The 23,753-nt window shown below is 43.9% G+C and overlaps 2 protein-coding genes across 3 annotated transcripts in view; one reads left to right on the forward strand and one right to left on the reverse strand.

The window, feature by feature from the left end:
* Mettl6 (methyltransferase 6, methylcytidine) lies at positions 1-18,335 on the reverse strand. Of its 2 annotated transcripts, none has more exons than XM_055612315.1 (6): positions 18,179-18,335; positions 16,841-17,196; positions 15,752-15,886; positions 9,934-10,104; positions 4,001-4,142; positions 1-860 (listed from the first exon to the last, which is right to left on the reverse strand). In XM_055612315.1, exons 2-6 carry the CDS (start codon positions 17,063-17,065, stop codon positions 667-669), a joined length of 867 nt encoding a protein of 288 aa, XP_055468290.1. In that variant the 5' UTR covers positions 17,066-17,196; positions 18,179-18,335; the 3' UTR covers positions 1-666. The 2 variants fall into 2 exon arrangements, with proteins under 2 accessions (XP_055468290.1, XP_055468291.1); XM_055612316.1 differs by having other exon boundaries at positions 16,841-17,199.
* Eaf1 (ELL associated factor 1) overlaps positions 18,299-23,753 on the forward strand; it is a 13,155-nt gene continuing 7,700 nt past the window's right edge. Inside the window, exons 1-3 of the mRNA XM_055612313.1 lie at positions 18,299-18,656; positions 20,997-21,091; positions 23,059-23,195. Coding sequence (XP_055468288.1) covers positions 18,299-18,656; positions 20,997-21,091; positions 23,059-23,195 — 590 coding nt within the window. The remainder of the gene's footprint in view (positions 18,657-20,996; positions 21,092-23,058; positions 23,196-23,753) is intronic.

Here is a 23,753-nt window from a genome sequence, read left to right on the forward strand (position 1 = left end):
TTTAGTATGCAAATCTGATTTTCTTTAATAAATGGTAAGACCGTATGTATACCAAAGAATTGTCTTATAACCCATTATCAGCAAGTTCTTGATTTGTTCGCCTATCTCCCGTGTCTCACTGATTATGCACACGTGGAGGCCAGAGAACAGTGGCTCAGGAGTGGGTTCTCATTCTCCACCTTTCTGAGGCCAGGTTTCCCGTGTCTGCCAGGCCAACTGGCCCTGGAGCTTCCAGGTGAGTCTTCCATCTGCTTCTCATCTTGAGGTAGAACTAGGATTGCAGATTTGAATTGCCAAATCTGGATTTTTTTCTTTTTTAATTCGGGTGTTTTGCCTGCATATATGTCTGTGCACCACCTTCAGAGGCCAGAAGAGGGCATTTGATGAGGCCCTGGGATGGAGCTGGAGTTACAGATGGTAGTGAGCTGCCACCTGGTGCTGAAGATGAAGCCAAGTTCTCTGCAAGAGCAGCCAGCACTCTTGACCACTGAGGCACCTCTCCAGCCTCAGCCTTTTTTTTCTAGCCAAGGCCTGGGCTCAAACTCAGGTTGTTAACCTTGAACAGTCAGCACCTTTACCTGCTGAGCCATCTCCCCAGTTTTCGTTTGCTTTTAGTACAGAAATATAACATGTAATTTTTTTAAATCACAAAATAAAAAATATAAATTAGTTTAAACTTCTTCTCTTCTCAGCAAAGCAGTCAGTGGTAGGGGCTGGATCCTTTGGAGGTTTCTGAAACTTGCTCTGAAGGAAAACTCGGGGCACACGCAGGCCTTCTTTTTTATTCACCGTCTCTCGAAACACATACTCATTCACCACTTCTTCATAACCTGCATCCACAAAGAGCTGCGCCAGGAATTCTAGAAGGCAAGCAGTGATGAGCTTTGAGGGCCAAGACAGGCTGAAGGTTGGTTTTGTTTTGTTTTTGTTTTTTAAATGAAAACTTCAATGCTAAATTTTGTTTTTAAACTTTTTTTCTCCTCTTGTGACAGGAATTCGCTTCACATCTCTGCCTGGCTTAAACTTTTTAGTGCTTCTCCCTCATCTTCCCCAGTTCTGGGAAGGCCTGTGCGTTTCTTTCTTTTAATTCACTATTTCTTTTTTTTTTTTTTTCTTTTCTTTCTTTCTAAAAAACAAACACATTCCTACACTCAATTAAAGAAACCTCCAATTAAAGAATCAACAAAGGTGTTCCTATCTCCACTTGTTCCTGTGCTAGCAAGCACAAATGTGACTAAAAAGAAATGAAGCCCAACCGAGCTACTGAAAAAGCCTGCGCAGAGAAAGGAAGGCTATCTGTGACCAGAGTGGGCGATGATCACCAGGTGGCGCCATCGCCTGAGGACAGTCTCACCCCAGCAGAATACCACACAGGTTAAACGGACCGGGCAAGCACAATGAAGGGCTCTGGAGCACAAGGCAGACCCTAGTAGGGGCGTTCTGTACAGGCTGTGCGCTGGAGCTCTGTGCACGTGACACTGGGCTTCCTGATGACTTCTAATGGATTTGGCTAGATGTGGCCATCTCAGACTCCTTCAGTTCTTCTTCATTTTCACCTAACATTGTACATTTAATTACAAACCCTCCTTTTTGAGTTTAACTTTAATTATAATACCTAAAATAATATGTCAGGAAACAGAAACATGAGTTGGGTGGCAGATACCCATGAGGCAGAGACAGAACTGCCTGTTAAGGACAGGTTAAGGACAGCCTGGGCTACAGTTTGAGGTTTTGTTTCAAAACACTAAGAAATATAGGGCTTGCAGATATGCATAGCTCATCGGCTAAAAGCACCTGTTTTTCTTGCAGAAGATCCAGTTGTTTGTGTAATAGCTCATAACTACCCCTAACTTCACTCCTAGGAGATCTGATACCCTTTTCTCACCTCCACATACCAGGTAAGCAAATGGTACATAAACACAGGCAGGCAAAACATATACACAGAAAATTAAAAATAAAAAACCTAAAAACAAACAAAAAACCTAACCCTAAAATTAAAAATGAAAAGAACTAGGGACACAGCTTAGTGGTAGAACACGTGCCTAGCATGCTTGAAGCCCTGGGTACAGCCTCAGCTCTGCAAAAACAAACAGACCCAGCCAAACCCACAGAGCTAAGAAAACACAGTTACCTTTTATTCCAGATTATTAAGTAGACTTACATTTACTGTTTGAAACACTTAGAAACTGAACCACTGTACAGCATCCTCTGATCCAAAATGCCTTTTAAAGTATTTTTATTATTATCGTGAGTGTGGAATATGTGTTGTGTGTGTGCATGCATCTGTGTGTAGTAGCACACACATACAGAATCCAGAGGTCAATGTTTCTTCTGTCACACTCTCTCCTTTAAAAATATATATATTTAGTTTTATTTATGTTCACGGGTGCTTTGTCTGCATGTAGTATGTGCACCACATGTATGCCTGGTACCCACGGCAGACAAAGAGTGTGTTGGATCCCTGAAATGAAGTTACAGACTTCATTTATTAGCCACCACGGAGTTGCTGGGATTCAAACCCAGGTCTCTAGAAGTGCTCATAACCACTGAGCATCTGTCTAGCCCTCTGCTTTATTTTTGTTTTTTCGAGACAAGATTTCTTTGTGTAGCCTTGGCTGTCCTAGAACTCGCTTTGTAGACCAGGCTCAAACTCACTGAGATGCATCTGCCTCTGCCTCCCAAATGCTGAGATTAAAGGTGTGTATCAGCAAACTCAGTTTGACATTGCAATTCTTAGAATCCATGCACCAAACACAAGGGCACCTCTTTTTTTGGAGACAGATCTCTCTCTCTAAGATTTATTTATTATTTACATAATATTCTGCCTGCATGTATGCCTGCCTGCATGAGAGACCATGTGGTTGCTGGGAATTGAACTCAGGACCTCTGGAAAAACAGCCGATGCTCCTAACTCCCGAGCCATCTCTCTAGCTGGGGTCTCTTTTAATATAACCCTGGCTGTCCTGCTCCACTTTTTGAGGCAGGATTCCTCACCAATTAGGCACTGCCAACAAAACTAGCTGACCAGCAAGGTCCAGGGATCGTCACTGTCTCTGCCTTCCCAGCACCAGGATTACAGGTCCATGTCAGCACACCTGGCTTTTCACAGGGGTGCTAAGGTGCTACAGCAAACACTTCTTAACTGAGCCATCTTCCCAGTTACAACCAGCTAACTTTGTTGTTGTGTTCAAGACAGGATCTCATATAGCCCAGGAACTAGCTGGTGAGAATGATCTATTGTTTAATTTGTTTTCTGTGTATGAGTGTTTTGCCTGCATGAAGTGTACGTACCATGTGCATGCCTGGTGCCACAGGGCCTTGTTGGAGGAGGTGCCCGATCCTGAGAATACAGTTATGATGGCTGAGCCACCATGTTGAGTGTGGAGACCTGAACCAGGGTCCTCAGCAAGCGCAACAAGTGCTCTTAACCGCTAACCCACTTCTCCAGGTGGACCTTCAACTCTTCCTGCTTCTGCCTCTGGATTGCTGGATCGAAGTCAGTGTGCCACCACCCCAGTTTATGCAGTGCTGGGGACTGAGCCCAGAATCTGACCCATGCTAGGCCAGCACTCTATCAACTGAGCTACCTTCCCAATATTCTTTGATAGGAAATTTATCTACTTGGAAACAGATCCAATCACTTTTATTCAAAAAGGATTTTTGCCTTTGGGTCTGGGAAAGTAACCTCAAGCCATCACGCTGAACTTATGGCCCTTATTTCAAAGATGTGAATTTCTGATCCCCCTCCCACTTTCTAGTAGAGTTCCTACTGGCATCACATGACATGTCTGAGGCCTGGCTACTTTCCCAGGTTCACTCACTAGCCACTGTGAGCAGAGACCTTCAAGCTTCCCACCGGCCAGAGCTGGGTCTGGATAGCGGTGTGCATCACACTTGCTCTCAGGGCGTGGGACTTGTGTGTTAGCATGCCTCTGATGATGCAGTCAAGTAAACAGAGCAGAGAATGACACACTCTAAGGAGTTACTCCACTCCTCTTACCATCAGTAAAAAAGTAGGCTCTGGTTCCATCTTGTCTGACATAAAAATTTTCTCCAAGTTTGCTTCCAGCTTTAAATCTAAGCATGGCATGATCATGCAGCCCATAGTCACGGAACAAGACACTTCTGCCTGGTTTCAATACCTACAAAAGTAAAGCAGGTTAAATAAAAAATACTATCTGATGATGTTAGGAATTGAAACACAGACCTATCTATGGTAGCTGTGAAAGAAGGCATATAAAGTACACTTAATATGAATGGCTGCTTTTAAAAAAAGCACGTCAGGTGTGGGGGTACATACCTGTAATCCCAGCACTTACAAGGCTGAGGCAGGAGGATCATTCTGTGTTTAAGACCTGCCTGGCTTACAAAGCAAGTACCTGGTCCACCAGAAATACATAGCAAGAGGATTCTTGCAAAACACCACACATAAATAAAATGCCTTGAAAATCATTTGTTTGGATATATATAATGGAGTATAATACAGTTTCAATCCCCACATAAAAGCAAGCACATAAAACACGCTAACACACTCTTTGCCTTCTGCAAAGCATGAGCCCTCTCCTTCACTAGGCTGAGTTTCCAGACATCTGCTTCGGAAGGGCTGCTGGGTGAGACTCCCTCCTGGGTCTCAACACTGATCCCTCCCCTTAAGTGCTCAGCTCTGGTCTGACCATCTGCTCTTTGTATCAGGAAGTCTGCACCGTGCGGGAAGAGGAGGAAAGCGATCTTTCCTCAGAGCCTGTCTTCTATCTGTGGTGTAGACAGTGTCAAACACCTCCTCTACACCTCAGGGCCGACAGGCGTTCCACACACCCACAGCACCAGGCCGGGCATACAGCACTTGTTTTAAAATGACAGATGCCATCTCTTGTGACAAGTTTGTCTCCTTTGGAAAGCGTGTGATGACGCACTGGCACAGTCATATCCTCCCTCCACCACCTTCCTGCTTTTTGGGAGGGTCTGGTTATATGCAGGGAAGCTTGCCTGGCATTGGCACCCAAGAGCAATGAGATCCATGGTGGACAGCATATCCCCAGAGTGTTCACCCTGAGCTTAACCAGGCTGCTGGTGTCCTGTCTGCAGAGCCTGAAGATGGCTTCTCTTTCTACTTCTTTGCCAACAAAGCACACAATTTTAAATTAACCAACCACTCACCCTGATGACAGCGAGAAAGTAATCAGACTAGGCTAGAAAGTCATTGTGGCTCAGCTGAAGAAAGATCTCTAATGGAGACTAAAAACAGGAGGAATACTGAAATGGAATTTGTCACTAAAGGAGATCGTGTCCTGGGGAAGCTCAAGAAAATATTTCACAAATATGATGTGTCATACCCACTAAAATACAGATGACATATTATTTATTTCTATAAAAAGTTCAGAAGACGCTGATCTATGATGACAGAGCTGAAGCATTAGGAAACTCAGATGCTGGGAGCATTCAGCATCTCGGTGGTATGCTAATTATAATATAAGCACAGGTAAAAGCCTCTCTAATTGTATACTTCGGATGGGGCACGTATCACATGACTACTAAACCTTAGGGTGATGCGAAGCACAGACAATACATGTACGCTATGAGTTATCAGTTGAGTCTGCTGCTCTGTCTAAGAGGTCCATTGACCATTAGTTGACCACAGCCTCCCGGACCCCTCCTGCCCTCTACCTGTCAAAAGAAATTCTTTATCTAGAGTGCACAGGTCCAGAAGGCATAACATTAGAGCTCACAGGGCTGTAAATTTCATGTGGAAAATCAAGGCACACCTGTATTTTTACTGCTTCTCATGGTAGTGTAGCATTCCTTTAATTATGAAAGCTGTTACTGCATTATGAATTGTGTTGGTAACTAGTGAAATATTCTTGTGTCATGGCACAGTTCTTTCTATAATTACATTTTTTTTTTTTTTTTTTTTTTTTTTAGACAGGGTCTCACAACATAGCCTGAACTGATTAAAGAGACTAACCCCAAACTCAGAGAGAGCCACTTACTGCTGAATTCACTTCAAGCTCTGTCTCACAGAGCTGTCTCCATGGTACCCATGGAGGCCAGGTTCCCTCCAAGTCCGACTGTGCTTTCCCCGTCAACTCTGCATCACTCACAGGGCCTAGTGCCACCCCTGCGTCCTGTGCCTCTTTCTCCTCTCTCCACCTCCTCTCTCTTTCCTTGTATCAGACCAATCGCTTACTATCCTTGTTACTCTCACCTACTAATTCCAGGGTCACTTTTCAGCACTCTGCGAGGACTGTGTCTTCTGGCCTGTGTCATTCTAAATGCCATACTATTTTAAATTCTGGCCAGTTTCAGTAGATAGCTGTTTATCCTTCCAATTATGCTGGTCAGTCTGTGTGTGTGTGCGTGTTTGTAGGCACGTGTGTGAGAATTAGAGGGCAACCTTGAATGTTAGTCCTCACCTCCCTCTCTGTTTGAAGCAGGGTCTCTCATTGTTCACCACTGTCCACACCAAGCTAGCTGGTGTTTGATCTGGGGATTTTTCTGTGTCTGCCTCCCATCCCACCAAAAGCGCACTGGGATTATACATACGTGCTACCAGCTTTATGTATGCTTTGGGGCTCTGAACTGAGGTCCTCACGCTTGGATGGCAAGCCCTTTACACACTGAGCCATCTCCTGAGTTCCTATGCTGGTTTCTTTAGAATGTCATTTCCCCATCTCACATTTATTTATGTAAGTGTGCACGTGCGTGGGTGTGGGTGTGGAGGTTGGAGAGCAGTTTGAGGGTTGGTTTTCTTCTTCAGAGAATAACTCAAGTCATCAGACTTAGTGGCAGGCATTTTTACTCACCAAGCCATCCTGCCAGCCCTACTCCGGCCTCTTACTGACTTGAGTTTCTTTCTCTTCCACCTCGCTACAAAACATTTGTTTCTACAGCGAAGTCACAATGCTACGGCAACATGAAGAAGCAGAACACTCCACACACGCAATGCCAGGCAAGTTACTCTCGGTCCCGCTCCAAGCATGTTCTCTTTTTCTCAGTCCCGACTTCTAGTAACCCTTCACTCTCACCTGGGCCTACATCAGGCAATATGCTCATCTTTTCTTTGGTGCCTTTCTTCTGTCTAGCTTAAGTCCATGCCCACTTGGGTGCATATTCTAGGTTCTCACCTGCTCAGATAGCAGGGACAGAATAGAACTGAGGAGGAGCCAAAGAAAACTTTGTGAAACTCACAGGCAGAGATAAACTAGTATGGTAGAAGTATACATTTTAAAATACGCTACTTTGGAGGAGAATAATTCCTTAAGTTTTCCAATGTCTTGAAGCATTTACCTTTACTTAAAACCAGAATTAAGGGCTGGAGAGTCAGCTCAGTGAGAAAACTTGCTGCTCTTGCAGAGGATCTGGGTTTAATTCCTGGCACCCACATGGTGCTTCCCAACCACCCATAATTCTAGTTCCAGAGGACCTGCTGCCCTTTTCTGACCTACGTAAGTAACAGGCATGCATGTGGTGCACATATATATGCAGAGGCAAAGCACACATAAAATGAAAACAAATGAAAAAAAAAACAGGGCTTCAGCATTAACAAACATTACCAAATGCAGACATGCTCTCATCCATCATTCAACTTGATGGCTGCCCTCTTTCCTCTGAAATCAGACCGTACACTCTGATACTTAACTGCCCTGTCCTCTGTGCTGTACAACATCACCCATCTCTCTTCTCAAGCTTACCCATGCCTGTGGTTTTCAACTAAGTGATACACTTGAATTAAGGTGCTGAATGGGGCTTAGCATTAGTGTCGCAGAGGACCTGAGGTCAGTTCTCAGCACATCATCAGGCTGCTCTCAACCACTGCAATTCACTTCCCGGAGACATGCCACCCTCTCCAGGCCTCCACACACATCAGGTGTACTCTCACACAGACAATACATAAAGAGAGGAAGTGCTGGGGGAAGTGGCGCATGTCTGTAAACACCGGCTGAGGCACAATAACTACCTGGAGGCTTTGGTCAGCCTGAGCTCCAGGGTGACCAAAATGAAGAGCTGGAAAGTGTAAGATGCCAAGTGTGGCGCTGCACACCTGTAATCCCAGCACTTGGCGGGCTGAGGCAGGAAGAGCCAGGCTTCCCTGCAGTGCAGAGCAAGACACTTGTTTACTAATTTTAAAAAGAAAGACTATAACAAAGACATAGGAACATGAGCAGGAAGCTTAAACTCCTATAAAAAGTCAAACATTTCATCAGCATGGTAGCACAAGAGGATAATTCTTGTACTCGGAAAACAGAGGCAGGAGGACTGCCCAAAGTTTGAAGCTCCAGGCCAGACAGGAGTATATAGCAAGATTGTGTTTCAAAAAACTTTTTTTTTTTTTTTAAATAAAGTTGAACAATTTGAAAAGACTTGATACAGAAATGTTGATCTATGAAAGTCTCGGTCAGCGTATAATCTGCCCTTAGATTACTGGTTTTAAATCCTTACTCTACTTTTAAAATCAGCGTTTGAAGCATGCCATATAAGGGCTGAATTATGCCCCTAGACTTCTCACTCCCCCTTAAAGAACCACATAATCAATAGTTTCATACTCGAAACGATGACTACTAACAATGATTAAAAAAAAAAAATAAATGCTCAGGCTTTTAAGTTAAAATGTTTGAAAAGATTCCTTTGTATGTATGCATGTTTTGTCTTACCATGTAGCTTAGGCTGGCTTCAAATTGAGAATCCTCCTGCCTCAGACTCCTCAGTGCTAAAATCACAAGCATGTGCCACCATGCCTATCAGAATTTATTACCATTTTTAGTGATTGATTTCATTGATTCTTTTGTTTTGCTTTGTATTTTGATACAGGGTTTCTCGTGTAGCCCTTGTTGACATGGAACTCACTCTGGAGACCAGGCTGGCCTCAAACTCAGAGACCCACCTACCTCTGAAATTAAAGGTGTGCCCTAGCACTGCCCATCAATTTCAGTGATTTTTAAGAACCAACTAACATGTCTCCAGCTCACTGCAGTAAATACTTCATTGCAGTTCACAGAGCAGTGGTATCACTCACTCACTCACGTATATTCTCAGCTTTAGCACTAAGAGAAAAGAGGTTTAGAAACGGGCTGAGGTGCCATAGCTTGTCACGAATCATACACCTCAACAGGTAAAGACTTTATTTTACGTATTTATTTTGGAGATAGTGTCAAGTAACCTAGGATAGCTTCAAATTTGCTCTAGAGATGACAATGATCTTGAGCTCTTCATCTTTCTGAGGCTGATGGTACATACCATCATGGTGGCTTGTTTACTTTCAGGAAGAGCCTATAGCTTAGGCTGGTCTTGAACTCACAAAGTAGACTAGACTGGCCTTCAATTCACAGCACTTCTCCTACCTTAGTCCCAAGTACTAGGATTACAGGCATGCTACATCAGGCGCCTGGTGGCCACAGCAGTTCGGGTTCCTGCCATCCTGATAAAATGATGGTGGTGTAAGAATGTAAGGACTGCTGGCTTTGGGAAGCACTTAGCAGAGTGTAAGCACTGTGCTGGGCACACATCATGTACCTATTTAATCTCCCCCAAATGCCGCTATCTCAGATGTATTATCCTAACATTTTCCAGGCATAGAAACAGGCTTGGTGAGGGGAAGGAACTTGCCTAAATAGTAAACCCAGCTAAGAACCTAGGCCTTCGGAATGTGCTCTTGACCACTTAATCCCATGTCCTTACGGATCCCAGGTAACTGCTTCAAGGAAGAGCAAGACCTTCCTTGCTCTGGGGCTGGCGATGCTCTGAGGTGCAGCCACAGCACTGCACAACCTGAGAACTATGGTGAATATTTCATGCCAGAGACTCCCTCTCCCTATTCTGGCTACAGTCTACCCACTGAAAATGGGAAGATGTTGGAAATGCAGTACACAGGCCTTACTGAGGAGGCAGGCTAGGGAAACAGGGTGGCCAGCCCTCAAGCACAGACATCAAGTTACTAACCTTGTACACATTTAGTAAGACAAAGCGCATCTTCTCGGGGTGAATAGCTGAGAGCACGAAGATCAATGTGACGGCATCCACAGACTCTGGTGGAATATGGTCAAGAAGGTCATCTCTAGTGAGGTCACACTGGAACACTTTGCATCTCTCTGTGTTATACAAAGGATTTTGCTAGAAAGGGAAAACAGAAAGAACTTAGGATTTTAACCAGCCACCATGCTGATACATGTATGAACATGCGGCACTGGAGAGAGATCCTGCTTCTACTTGTTTACTGCTACATAAAATGGTCACTTGTTACTAGAGAAGTAATATTTGATACTGCTACAGGGAGCAAGGCAGCATTTCAGCAAACCTTTTAACTGAGGGCAGAATACGGTCTGTCACAAATTCAAAACTAAGAGTTTTGGAGGCCTATTTTTCCAAAAGGATGATACAAAGTTGGCAGCTGCTTCCTACCCCTCCTTTGGTTGTCCATGACAAGCCTACACTCTATGAGTTCTTCCAGTTCACCCTCTTGGGATGCCACCATAGTTCTTATGTGGCATTTTTCCCTTAAGACAAAAGACTAAAGGTCCCATCCCATCTTAATTTCTAATAAGTGTATTCCTGGTACATTCTGGTTGGTTGGTGGGCTCCAACACACTTATGAGTATTACGAAGGAAGAGAATAAGCTTTTTTATCATGTAAACAGAAAGTTGAGTAAATTAATATGCAAGGCTACTACTGGATGTATTTTTAAAAGATTCTTTTTCTTTCTTTTTTTTTTTTTTTTAAATGTATGTGCATCTGTACACAGTGGCCCTCGGAGGTTAGAGGGCATTGAATCTGCTCGAATTAGTTACAGGCAGTTGCTAGCCACCAGAAATGGATGCTGGGAACCAAACCCAGATCTTCTGTTAGGGGACTCTTAACCAGTGAACTGTCTCTCTAGCCCTGCAAAAGCCAATTTTATTTGTTTGTCTGTTTATTTATTTATTTAGGTTTTTTGAAAGGGCTTCTCTGTGTAGCCTTGGCTGCCCTGGACTTGCGTTGTAGACCAGGCTGGCCTTGAATTCACAGCAATCTGATTGTCTCTGCATCCCTGAGAGCCGGGATTAAAGACTGGCACCACCATGGCCAGCTACAAAAATCAATTTTTAAAATGAATAAAAAAGATATTGAGAGTGACTGTGCTCCAAGCCAAGCAGCTGCACTCTTGGAGAGCTCAGCTTTAAACCTTTGCAAAAGGATTATCCTAGCTGGGCTTGTTAACTGATGATACCTCCCCTTGGAAGGGTGGGAAGGGTCATAAGACCCTCACCTTAGCTGCTCCCTACCTCAGGAGAATGAGGCAAAGGAAGGAAGGTTCCATTTAGGTGGCTACGGAAGAGCCCTGATCCCTCTGGGTAAAGGCTTTGCAGGTGCAGTATGCTGAGGAGGAGCTCTCATAGCCCTGCAAGCAACCCCACACCTGTGCTCTGTAAAAAGTCCAAGAAACTCATTGGCTCCCAGAGTGACCTTTGGTGGACTGTGCCTCAATTTGTCATTGGTAGGTAATTAGTTATATCTCCCACAAAAAGGAATTTAAGCAACAGAAGGAAACTTACCACCAGACATCAAAACATACTACAAAGTATAGTAATAAAACAATATAGTTTGAGAATGGTGACAGTTTACCAAAAGAGAAGATTCCTAAAGAGATTTGTGTGTAATTGTGAGAATTTAGTTATTTTATGACAAAGTTAAAGAGAACAATCACATTTTAGGTCAGTAATGATAATGAATACTCCCCAATGTGCTGTGCTCTGAAAAGTAGCTACCAGATATATTAGAAGACTTTATCTTAGAGATGAACACAAGTGAAAAGATAATCCCATACTAAAAAAAAAAAAAGAAAAGAAAAAGGATAGCAAGAATAGTAAGTAACAGCAAGTATGTAAAGCCCTCAAACAAGAAAAACCAAGAACTTGTTGCCCTAAACTCTAGAGAAAAACAAGCATCTTCAGGGAGACCCACTTGCTTATGTGAGGTAGAAGCCTCCAGTCTGGAAAAACAATATTGAAAAATTAGTAGCTGGGCTATGGTGACGCACACCTTTAATCCCGGCAGTTAGGATGCAGAGGCAGGCAGGTCTCCAAGTTTGAGTCTAGCCTAGACTACAGAGTGAGTTCCAGAACAGCCAGGGCTACACAGAGAAACCCTGTCTCCAAACAACAAACAAACATAAAAAACTTAGCAACTGGTTTGGGACTGAGAATGGGCACTAACGGATGCATCATAGGGGCTGTTTTGGCCGAATGTGTTTCCATCAAGGATACTGCCAGGCTCTCACAAAAAGGATGCTCCTCTTCCTGGTGCTGGTGTTTCCTCAGATCCTTTCAGCAAGAAAAGGTGACAATACAGGAGTCAGGGAGCCTAAAGCTGGAGCCTACAATCGCCAGTGAAGCATCACTGCAGCTCTGGGAAGAGGGTGGTAGACCTCTTCTCTGCCTAAACCCAAGAATACCCTCAAGATTACAACAGGGGCATTGATAGATACTCCCATGGCTGCAGAGGAATGGTCAAGAAGAGCTGTATTCTCAGAGAAACAGAAATTTCATGGGGACTGGAAAGATGGCTCATCAGTTAAGAGCACTGACTGCTTTTTCAGAGGACCTAGGTTTGATTCCCAGCACCTACCTGGCAGCCCACAACTGTCTTCTGACCTCCATGGGCACCAGGCATGCACATGATCCACATACATACGTGGAGGAAAAACAATCTTTTAAAAAATAAAAAAGAAAGAGACAGGCAAGGAACAAGAGAAAAACTAAACCCAACAAGACACTCAAAAGTCACAAAGGAGTTTTCAGTGTCTGGTACTCAGAGCAACAACAGAGAATAAGAAAAACTGTATCAATAGCATCAAATACACCTTACCTCCTAATTATAAATCCCTTTTAATTTCAGTATCTACTGTCCTAATATCATGTGCAGCTTCAAAAAGGAAATAATAAAGTATACTGAGAAGCAAGGAAAAAAAAAAAAAAAAGAGTCTGAAGAAAGAAGGCAACCATCAGAGCCAGACTCAAATATGGCCCAGACTAAGAGACTAAGAGTTTGGGCATTTAAAGTAATTATTAATAAAATGGCATAGACACTGAGGCTGGTGGGATGACTCAGTGGGTGAGGGTACTTTTTACGTCTGACTAACTTCTATCCTCAGAACCCAGACAGTGAGGGAGAGAACCGACTTGAGCCAAATTGCCCTCCTACCTCCACCTATGTGTAATGGCATGCGCATGCACACATAAAAAAGCAATCCAATAACAATCAACAGCAAACAAACTATGCCTTTAAAAAAGAACATTAGGAGATGGAAAGATGGTGCAGCATGCTGTTTTTCAGAGGACCCTGGCTCAACTTCTACTAGTCGCACCAGGCAGTCACAGCTATCAGTCTTCCAGCTACAGGGACGTGAAACCTCTGGCCTTTGCAGGCACTGGTACTCCTGTGCACATACCCACATGCAGGCATATCCACACTACATATACATTACACTACTATAATTAAAGGTTACAAATAAATCTCTCAAAGTCCAAAAGAACATTAAAATGTTACAGATGCAAATGGAAGGGACAGATAACATGCAAAATAAGATCGGTAATGTGAGGGATAGAAATTATAAGAAAATTTGAATGCCAAAAAATAAAAAAATAAAAACCATGAAATGAATTTATAGAAGAAACGAATCTTTTTCAAATGAGCTTACTGGAGAAATACCTCTTTAGAAAACAATCAGTGAACTCAAAAACAGGACAATAGAAACAATGTCTCAACTGTCATAAAAATGCAAAAAGATTACAAGTGGGAACCTCACAAAGCAGCATCTATCAGGGCATGCTGAGTGTGTGTGTGATGCTTACACAAGTGTGTGTGGGAGCAGTGATGGTAGAAGAGGGTTGTAACTGAATTCCTGGAGGGAAAAGAAAAAATAAGAGCTCAAGAAAGTATCTGAAGTATGGTCAGATTTTTTTTTTCAGATTAAAAAATATGACAAAACAATAAATGATTATCTAAGTGTCAGGAGTAAAGAATTTTTACACATAAAACCTTATTACCTCAAAAGTAAAAAGTTAATAAATTTAATATGAGCCAGGTATGGTGGTGTACACTTGTAATCCCAGCACTCGGGAGTCTGAGGCAAGAAAATAAACAATTTCATCTTGCCTCAGCCTGAGCTATCGCAAAGAAAACAAAAAGATAATTAAACCCTGGGTTAAGAAAGGGTACCATCCGGGCAGTGGCACACGCCTGTAATCCCAGAACTTGGAGAGGTAGAGGCAGGCAGATTGCTGTGAATTCGAGGCCAGCCTGGTCTATAAAGTGAGCCCAGGACAGCCAAGGCTACACAGAGAAAACCTGTCCTGAAAGAAAACAAAGGGGGGAGGGGGCACCATTAATAATATTATTAATAATATTGACAGGCAAAAAGAGATGCTTGCAACATAAGTATAATAAGATCCTGAATATATTCTAAAAACAAAATAATAGCTGAGTGCAGTGGTGCATGCCTGTAATCCAAACACTCAGGGATGTAGAGGAAAGCAGATCTCTAAGATTGAGGCCATCCTGGTCTATAAAGTGAGTCCAGGGCAGACATGGCCAAACAGAGAAACACTGTCTCAAACAAAACAAAACAAAACAAAACAAAACAAAACAAAGTCAAGAGAAAAACAGGCTAAAGATAATTCTTCCTGTGATGTAGGTTCTGCGCAGGTGGGGACTCTGTATCTTGTTCACTGCTTACCCCCAGGGCTCAGGACAGCAGCTGGCAGACAGCAAGCTCTCAAAACACATGCAGAAAAAAGGCCAAGGCAGAAGGAAAGGAATTTACATGTTTTAGTCTTCAATAACTCTGGTAATGAGAAAAATAAAATACTGAGACTTTTTTTTCTCCAAGAGAAAGAAAAGAAAGAAAGAGAGAGAGAGAGAGAGAAAGGGAGAGAGAGAAAGAGAAAGAGAGAGAGAAAGAAAGAAGAGAGAAAGAGAAAGAAAGGAAGGAAGGAATAAAGACAGAAAGAGGGAATAAAGAAAGAGAGAGAAAGAAAGAGAGAGAGAAAGAGAAAGAAAAGAGAGAAAGAAAAAGAAATAAAGAAAGAAAGGAAGAAAGGAAGAGAAAGAAAGAGAGAGAAAGAGGAAGGAAGGAAGGAAGGAGAAAGAAGAAAGAAAGGAAAGGAAGGAAAGGAAGGAAGGAAGGAGAAAGGAAGGAAGGAGAAAGAAGAAAGGAAAGAAAGGAAGGAAAGGAAGGAAGGAAGGAGAAAGGAAGGAAGGAAGGAGAAAGGAAGGAAGGAAGGAAGGAAGGAAGAAAGAAAGAAAGAAAGAAAGAAAGAAAGAAAGAAAGAAAGAAAGAAAGAAAGACTGACTAAGGAAACAGGAAACAGTGCTTTTACATTACTGGTAAAACTATAAAATGGCATGATCTTTTTGAAAGGAAACGTGGCATTACCTATTAATAATGTAAATCTTCACCCTCTTCTCAGGGATTGTCTCCGCCACTATTCCTCACAGAGGACTGTGCCTGTGAGTTCTGAGAAGCGTATACACAGTCCTGGTCACATTAACCTGGTCTACAAGTGTTACCAACCAGACACAAATCTATAAACTATACAGATGAAGTAAACACTGTTTCGTATTTTTTTCCTGCTTTGCTTTGAATCAAATGTTTTCATATGTACATTGAGAAGAAAATGACACTCATGGTGATGATAGCTGGCAAGCTCCTTGAAGGGGACCAGAATCAGATAACTGGCCTAAGGACAAACAAACAGAAGAATATATAATGAGTCCACCAACCTTAATGTAGTCAATTGCCCTTGGAGAAAAATCACAGGCATAGGCAAAGATATTCAAATCTTCTTCTAAAAGTGGGAATAAACAGTTCCCAACCCCACATCCAGCTTCTAATAAAGTCAATTTTTGACCTTCATACTGAGAAATAAAAACAAAAGTTTTAACACAATACATTTGCATATTGAAGAAATACACCAAGCTAAAAAGGTTGAGCATGCAAGAGATGGCATCTCTGACATCAAGAAGCAGGTAATAAACAACAGAACTAGTAAGGAAAAGCTAACACTGGCATCTCACTTATAATTACCCTTGATTTTCTTTTCTGAAAATGGGAACTACACTAGTGCACGTCAGAGAGCTGCTATGAAGGTTAAGTAGGAGACCGTATATAAAATTCATTTAAGAGTTACAGTGAATGGTTCATTCACTACTGTAAATAGCTCCAATCTGTCACTAAAGGTTCCTGTTAGAAGTTAATATTTCTAACTTTCAGATTAGCATTAAGTAAGTACCAAACAGCTTTAAGGGTCTGGAGAGATGGCTCAGGAATTAAAAGCAGGTGCTGCTCTTCTGGCAGGTTTAATTCCCTGCACCCACATGGCAACCTACAATTGTAACCCCAGTTCCAGTGGATCTGACACCCTCATCTCACCTTCACAGGTAACAGACACACATGTGGTGCACAGACATACATGCAGACAAAACACTCATACACATAATAAGAGAAGCAAATCTAAAAAGAGAACCTTAAAGTTCTGTTTCCAATTAAACAGCCCAGAAACTGCTAAAATTACTTAAAAGCAAACAACGCTCTCCTTAGGTGCATTTTGATGGGTTTCATAAATTTTCTTTTCTTAGCTCCGTCAGTGAAGTGTTTGCTATATACAACCACAAGAGGCTGAATTCAAACACCCTCACCCTCACCCCAGCTAATCTGTGTGTTTCAGGTCCAGTGAAGGACCTTGTTTCAAAAAACAGCTCCTGAGACATGACAGCTAAGGTTCACAGCTGGGAGCACACTCTACATGAAGTAAAGAACCTTTCTTCACCATAAATGAAGATGGCTCAGGGCCAGGAGAAACCCCAGCCTACCTCCCTACACGATCTTAGCTCCTCAAACTCTCTGGTGGTCCAGTGTCTGTCCTTGAAAAAATTGGTACTGTTTCTTTTGTAAAAAAGGTCCCAGTTCTTCTGAGCTTCTTTTTCCAGTTTTTGCTGTTTAAAATCAGACACCAAAGCTTGGTCTCTTTTCAGTTTCTCCTCTTCTTCAGAGCTAAGAATCCTTGCTTGCAGTCCTTTCCTTTGGAATGAAGCCATTTCAGTTGCCGGTAACACATTCAATGTTGCTAAAGATTCTGTTCTTAACCATCTGAATAATCGACACCGATACTGCAGACACAGGAATTTCTCTGGTGTATTTTCCCCAGGGGACTTTCAAGCCTAGGATGCTACTTAGAAAAAAAAGAGATTCTGGTTAGTGATTCTCTAACAGCCTGTCAGGCCCTCTCTCCTCCTGTTTATCTGAAGCAGGGTCTAATTATGTAAACCCGTTCTTGAATTCCCGGTGGAAGAAGCCCCACGCTGTCCCCTGAAAGTACTCCTCCTGCCTCAGTCTCTCAAATGCTGTGACTGCCGCTGAATCGTCTCACAGAGCTGAGGCATTCTTCAGAACTTCTAGACTTTGGGTCCTAAAATAGTCCAAGACTCTGGTGGAGAGGTTCCTGGAGGGCTCTTTAAGGCGCTGGGGTCAATTCACCAAACCCTCGCCAGATGCTGACTCCACCCGACATCCTGTCGCGGGGTGGAAGAGGTCATAAAGACCAAGACAGTCTCTACTGCCCAGAGCTTACTGCACACTCAGAGACGACAACTCTCACGTATCGGACTTCAATTCAAACCAGATGAAGCAAGTATTAAAAGAAACAGGTGTAGTTAGGGCAAAGGGGCGCTTGCACAAATTGACTGACAAAATGTGAGAAGAAAATTCTCGTCAACGTTCAGTGCCCGTGGAAAATGTGACTTCAGAACAACGGCAACAACCGCCCTAACAAAGCGGGTAGACGACTGCCAGACAAAAGAGGGATCGCGGTGCGTTAGGACCTTCATGTTTTCGGAGGTGACAGAGCTGATCCGGAGAGGGCGGAGTTTCTGATCGCACCTACAACTGAAGGAGGCGACGACGCCAGCCAAGAACTAAGACCCTCAGACCGCAACCAAGGAACGAAGTAGGGGGAGGGTCCGAGGGCCGGGTGGCTGAGGTCCCGGACCGTCACCTCTCTCAGGACCCACAGGATAAACTAGGTCGCCAGGGTCTCGGGCATGTCACGGGCCATTCGTACCAACGTTCACTCAGCTCCCCACGCTCTGGGCTCCCGGCCATCAGTTCACAGGGTGGGTCACCAGCGAAGGATGAGTTAGGGGGGCACTCACCTGTCGGTCAAGCCCAGGCATCAAGGGTAGAGTTTCCTAGCCGACGTGTAAACTTCCCGAGACTAGACCAGATATCCCCCAAGACTGTCCGCAGCAGTTTCCCCGAAGAATCCCCTCTCTATGGCACTGCTCCCGCTATTTCCGTTGGGGAACCGGAAGTCCCTCCCCGATGCCGGAAGTGCAGCGGCCTTACTTCCTCAGAGCGTCCCCGGACGCGGTGTAGACTGGCTTCCGGCCCCGCGTGGGCGCGGACTTGGCTCGGTGCGCGCTCCGCAGTGTCCCGGGAGCGCGGTCCTGCGAGCTGCTGGCGCGGGTATCCGGGACTGCGGCCGCGCGACGAGGGCGCCGATCCGGGTGCCAGGCAAGTGCAAGGCCATGAACGGCACGGCGAACCCGCTGCTGGACCGGGAGGAGCACTGCCTGCGGCTTGGGGAGAGCTTCGAGAAACGGCCGCGGGCCTCCTTCCACACCATTCGCTGTGAGTGAGCGCTCCTCGCGGTTCACTTCGGCCTCTCTGGCCGCCACGTGCCAGCCCAGACTCCCTCCTGTCTAACCTCGGCTCTCCAAAGCCTCTGTCACCCCAGATCCTCTGGGACTTCGATCTTGTTCTTTTATCTTCAGATTGCTCTTCCCAAACCAAACCTCTCGTTGCTGCCAACCAATTATTTTTTTCGAGACAGGGTTTCTCTGTGTAACCTTGGCTGCCCTGGACTCATTTTGTAGACCAAGCTGGCCATGAACTCACAGTTGTCCTCCTGCCTCTGCCTCTCTAGTGCTAATTAAAGGTGTGCGCCACCGCGCTGGCCAACCAACTATTCGTTTACCTTATGGTCTCAAACCATTCCAGAAGCTCTTGGACCCTTTATTTCAAATCCCCTTCCCAGCCCTTGAGTCAAACCTTACTCGTTTGGAGCGAGGCCCCTTTCTCCTCCCTTCTGTTCCCTTCTCTGTCGAATTATTCCATTAGAGCCCTCGACCTGGAAAAGACTTCCCGTTTGCCACGAGCATCGTTTACTCCATTCCTTTCTTTGCTTTCCTTTCCCCTTGCTCTCGGTCTCCTCTACAGTCAGGGAATCCGGCTTCTTTGTGCCACCTGTAATGTTTTCTTTTCCTCTTTCTGTGTTTCTTTTTGACAGTGGTTTTTGTTGTGTCTGCTGCTGTTTGAGACAGTGCCTTACTATAGGCTATGCTGGCCTAGAACCAGCCTTGAACATGGTGCAGTCCCCCTGGCCACGCGTGTGTGGTGCTGACATTATGAGTATGATCCACCACACCCTAGCAGACGTTAATGTCTTTAGGTCACCTACACCACCTTGACTTCTGGGCCAACTCCCTTGGTGAAGAATAAGATTAGAGTTTGTGGATCTGGCATAAGCTAAAGCTTGAGTATGTTTGGAAAACAGCAGCATAAGGAATGTGGAAATAGTCATTATGTTGGTCCTTTTTCTACATGATTATAGACTCTGAGAGGGTGCTTCCACTGTGTATCCTGAGTAGATTTGGCTGACTGAGTACATCCCTCTGTGATTCACAGGCTTCTGGTTTCCGGTAGCATTAACACTGGTTAAGACGTGCTTTGTCATGGGAGCTAACAGACATGACTCAACACATAGGAAGGGGGTGTGTCAGATATTAAAGTTCCACCTTTGCGTGGCCACTTGCTGTGTTGTGTCTGCGCTTCCCACTGACAGCAGATCCAGCTGTTTCAAAAAGACAGTAGGGAAATGAAAAAATTATCATTTCTTGAGTTGAGAAGGTTTTTGTTTTTGTTTTCCCTGCACCGAAGGGCAGTATAAGTTTAAGTGAGATTATGCACCTGTATACTTGGCCTGCAGTGTGAGGCAGGTGTGTGTTAATATGAAGTTAAGTGGCTAATTCCTATTGTGTAAGTGTAGTTTGCTAGAATAAGCAGGATAACTTACAGAATAACTTCTGGAGTTCATCAGTCTGCTTCTGAACATATCCAGATGTTTTGTTTTGTTTTGTTTTAAAATGAAAGAACTTGAGTATGGCAAGTTACATTATTGAACATTTCTGTGCAAAAGGAAGTCAACCTCATGTGGCCTCCTGCATCTCATGTAAGATTTATAGTTAAGAATGTTTGCTCTGCTGCTTTTACGTGCACAGTTTTAGTGTCTTATGGCCGGTGAAATGTTAACTGTTACCTGTCACTTGGAGGAAGGGGCTATCTTGCATTAACAGTAGGGTGTGTCAGTCCCAGGTTCCTGCACTAACATGATAGTGTAGCTGTAGGCAGACTGTAGAGATGTTCCTGAGTTGGCAATTATTGAGTTGGATCAGGGCATCTGGGACTCATTGTACTATTCTCTCTACTTTTGTGTATATGAAGTTTTTTATGACGAAATATTTTAGAATTTTAAATGATGGGCTGGGGAGTTGGCTCAGTTTGTGAAGTACTTGCTATGAAAGTGTGAGTATCCAAGTTGGACTCCCGAAACCCACGTGAAAGTGCCCCAGTGCGGTGGTAAACAGTTATAACCCAGTGCTGGAGACACTGAGGCAGAAGGATCACTGGGGACTCGCTGACCGGCTGGCCTCGCCTGTGCAGGGAGCTGCAGGCCAGTGAGAGACCCTGTCTCAACAAACAAGGCTGTCCTCCATAGATACCTGCAGAGATATGCATGCATGTATACATGCACCCCTGCACATACACACACACACACACACACACACACACACGAAAGAATCTGCAACCATTTTTATTTATGTAATAAAATTTTTTAATGCTGAAATTAAAATACCCAGGAAGTCCTTATTGTCAGTCACCCAGTGGGAAATTTTCATTGTTTCCTTTCAGATGATTTTAAGCCAGCATCGATAGATACTTCCTGTGAAGGGGAGCTCCATGTTGGCAAAGGAGATGAAGTCACAATTACGCTGCCGCATATCCCTGTAAGTTGTTTCCATTGTTGGTGGTCTGATGTAACAAACCCTTGTGCTTTATTTACAGTTCGAGTCTTCTTCTAGTTAAATCTTTTTAATTTGTAAAGAGCCAACATAAGTAAAATAGGAATTTAGGGGTCTGGTGGGTAGCTACTTATGTATCTTGGGGTTTGGTTTAAGGTAGTTCTCTGTCCTTGTTCCTGACCCTCCCTTCCTCCAGTATACAGTACAGAAGTCAAGGTTCCATCTGCACAGTGGCCCCTCTGCTAGACATAGGTAGCATTTATCCCAAACAGTTCTGGAGAGAAAGGCCCTAAGCGCCCTGTGTAGCCATAGCAGCTCCTGAACGTAGGGCAACCAGAGGGCAGGCCAGGAGCCATAGGGACATCTTTTTATTTAGTAAGGGATCCAGTGTATACTGATGGTCCCAGGCAGGAACCAAAGGTTCGGAACACTCAACTGATTTAGGGGTAAAGAACTCAGGTAAAAGCTGCACCAAAGACTTGGAAGAAAAGACATAAAGCGCTCTTCAGGGCAGCACTTTGGTTATTAAAAATACTTTGGAATGAGGGATGGCTGAGTGAGTAAAGTATACAAACATGAGGACTGGAGTTTGGGTGCCTCGAGGCACGTAAAGAGCTGGGCAGGCATGGCAGCTGCCAGCGATCCCACGTGTAACAGGCAAGAATGGGGTATCTCTGGGGCAGGTTGGCTAGCGAGGCTTAGTTGGTTTATCAAAAGACCCTGCCTCAAAAGTGAAGCGTGATCGGGGAAGGTGCCTGATGTCAGCTGTGCGCCTCCAGCTGCATGTGTGCATACATGCATCTGCACACACATCTCATGCACAGGGAAAGGCACACATCCATGCATGCCACACACATACAAGACAAAGTTAAAACAGAAGAGGCTCTTAGCACATTTCACAGCTCTGGCCTCAAACACTGAGAAAGCTCGCTGTAACTGGTGGCAGAGTACAGAGTCTGTACAGCAAAACCTGGAAACTGAGCTGAGGAAAAACATTCTGTTCATTTGAGCTCATATTTTATTACAAGTTACTCATGGCAAATTACATCATTTCCCATTGGACCTTAGTTTCCCAAATGAAAAATGAAGGGGTGAGGTAAATGGTCCCTAAGGTCCCTTTCAAACCTAAGTCTTTACTGTGCAAATAAGGGGTTGAAGATACAAACAATTTTTTTTTTTTTTTTAGTTCTAAACAACAAATCCTGTATTTGACAAATATTAAATCAGTGTCCAGTGTACTAGCCCATTACTAGACTCTAAGAATTAACTTTAAACTAAACAATTACATTTCTGGCCTTTGTGCAGCTTAGGATCTGGAATTTAAACATAGGAATATATAGTAAACAGTGTCAAAATATAGCAGGCAGAAGGCCAGTTAAAGCTCTGAGGCAGGAACAAGAGACCCTTGCTTTCTAAAGACTACAGAGCCCAGAGATGGTTGCTGGAGCCAGGGGGGCTGATTTAAAGATTTTGGCCTGAGAGCAACATCAGAGCTGTTGAAAGGTAGATGATTAGCATGAGGTAGTCTCTTCTCACCAGGCTGATGGGCTGCTCTTGGAGAATGTTGTGTTGGTCATTTGCGTGAGGGGGCAAGCCCTGGGTCCTTCAATTGTAAAGAAATAGAGAGATCACTCCCTAGTCTAACCAGTTACAGTGTAGCTCTGTGTAGTGTAGGGGAAAGTTAACTCTTCTCAGGTCGTGCATTGCTGTTCTTTGAAGTACTTCCCCATACCCTTATAAATGTGCCTATTACTCAAAAATTTTTATGCTACACTTCTTGATTACCTAAAACTAGATGCTTGACTGCTCCTTTCCTTTTGCCTGGAAAGAAAGCCAGAGGAGTTAAAACAGAGATCAGTCTGAGTGGCTCTGGTGAAGGATGGGATGAGCCAGTGTCCCTTATAAAGGTGGGCGAGTCAGAACTGTTATGTTTATATTTTTGTGGCACACAGGGGTCCACACCACCAATGACGGTGTTCAAAGGGAACAAACGGCCTTATCAGAAAGACTGTGTGCTCATTATTAATCATGACACTGGAGAGTATGTGCTGGAGAAGCTCAGCAGCAGCATTCAGGTCAAGAAGACAAGGTATGGCTGACCTCCGTGCCCTCCCTTCCTGCACTGTGGGATCAAAACGAGGGTCTCACGTGCTAGCAGGTGCTCTCCTGCAGGATATTCTTAAATGATTCTGAATCCTTGTGACAGTTTGTCCAGTTTTATACAGGTGTGAACATCTGCTTGCTCATAGTCTTCCATCAGTAGTGTTAGCCATTCCTGTCTCAGACACATCAATAATAAAATGTACACTTTCCTCACATATAGTAGAGAAAGAATGCTTTTAAGAGCTAAAACATGAAGTAACTGGGGAAAACAAGGTACTTAGAATTGAGCCAGTTTTGTCAGTCTCTTAATTGCTCTTATACTACCAAGTAGGGGTTATCGATTTATTATATATATAGACTTAAAATTACAAAATAATTGCATAACTTTATTAGAGGAAATTACTGCTTTGTAAATCAGGATATACTTGAAGTGACTGTACTATCAAAATAAAACCTTGCCAACCGAGTATGGTGGATCATACCTGTACTCCCAACATTTGAAAGTTAGAGGCAGCAGGATCAAGAGTTCAAGGCCATCTGCAGC

This window comes from Psammomys obesus, unplaced genomic scaffold, assembly GCF_907164565.1.
Source record: "Psammomys obesus unplaced genomic scaffold, mPsaObe1.curated_primary_1811, whole genome shotgun sequence".
In the NCBI taxonomy this organism is placed as follows: Eukaryota; Metazoa; Chordata; class Mammalia; order Rodentia; family Muridae; genus Psammomys; species Psammomys obesus.

Coding starts and splice junctions, on each gene's coding strand:
- Mettl6 (XM_055612315.1), bottom strand. CDS start 17,065: ATGGCTTCATTCCAAAGGAAAGGACTGCAAGCAAGGATTCTTAGCTCT. Junction 15,887..16,840: donor AGCTAAGATCGTGTAGGGAG/GTAGGCTGGGGT, acceptor TTTATTTCTCAG/TATGAAGGTCAAAAATTGAC. Junction 861..4,000: donor AGCCTACTTTTTTACTGATG/GTAAGAGGAGTG, acceptor CTTGCCTTCTAG/AATTCCTGGCGCAGCTCTTT.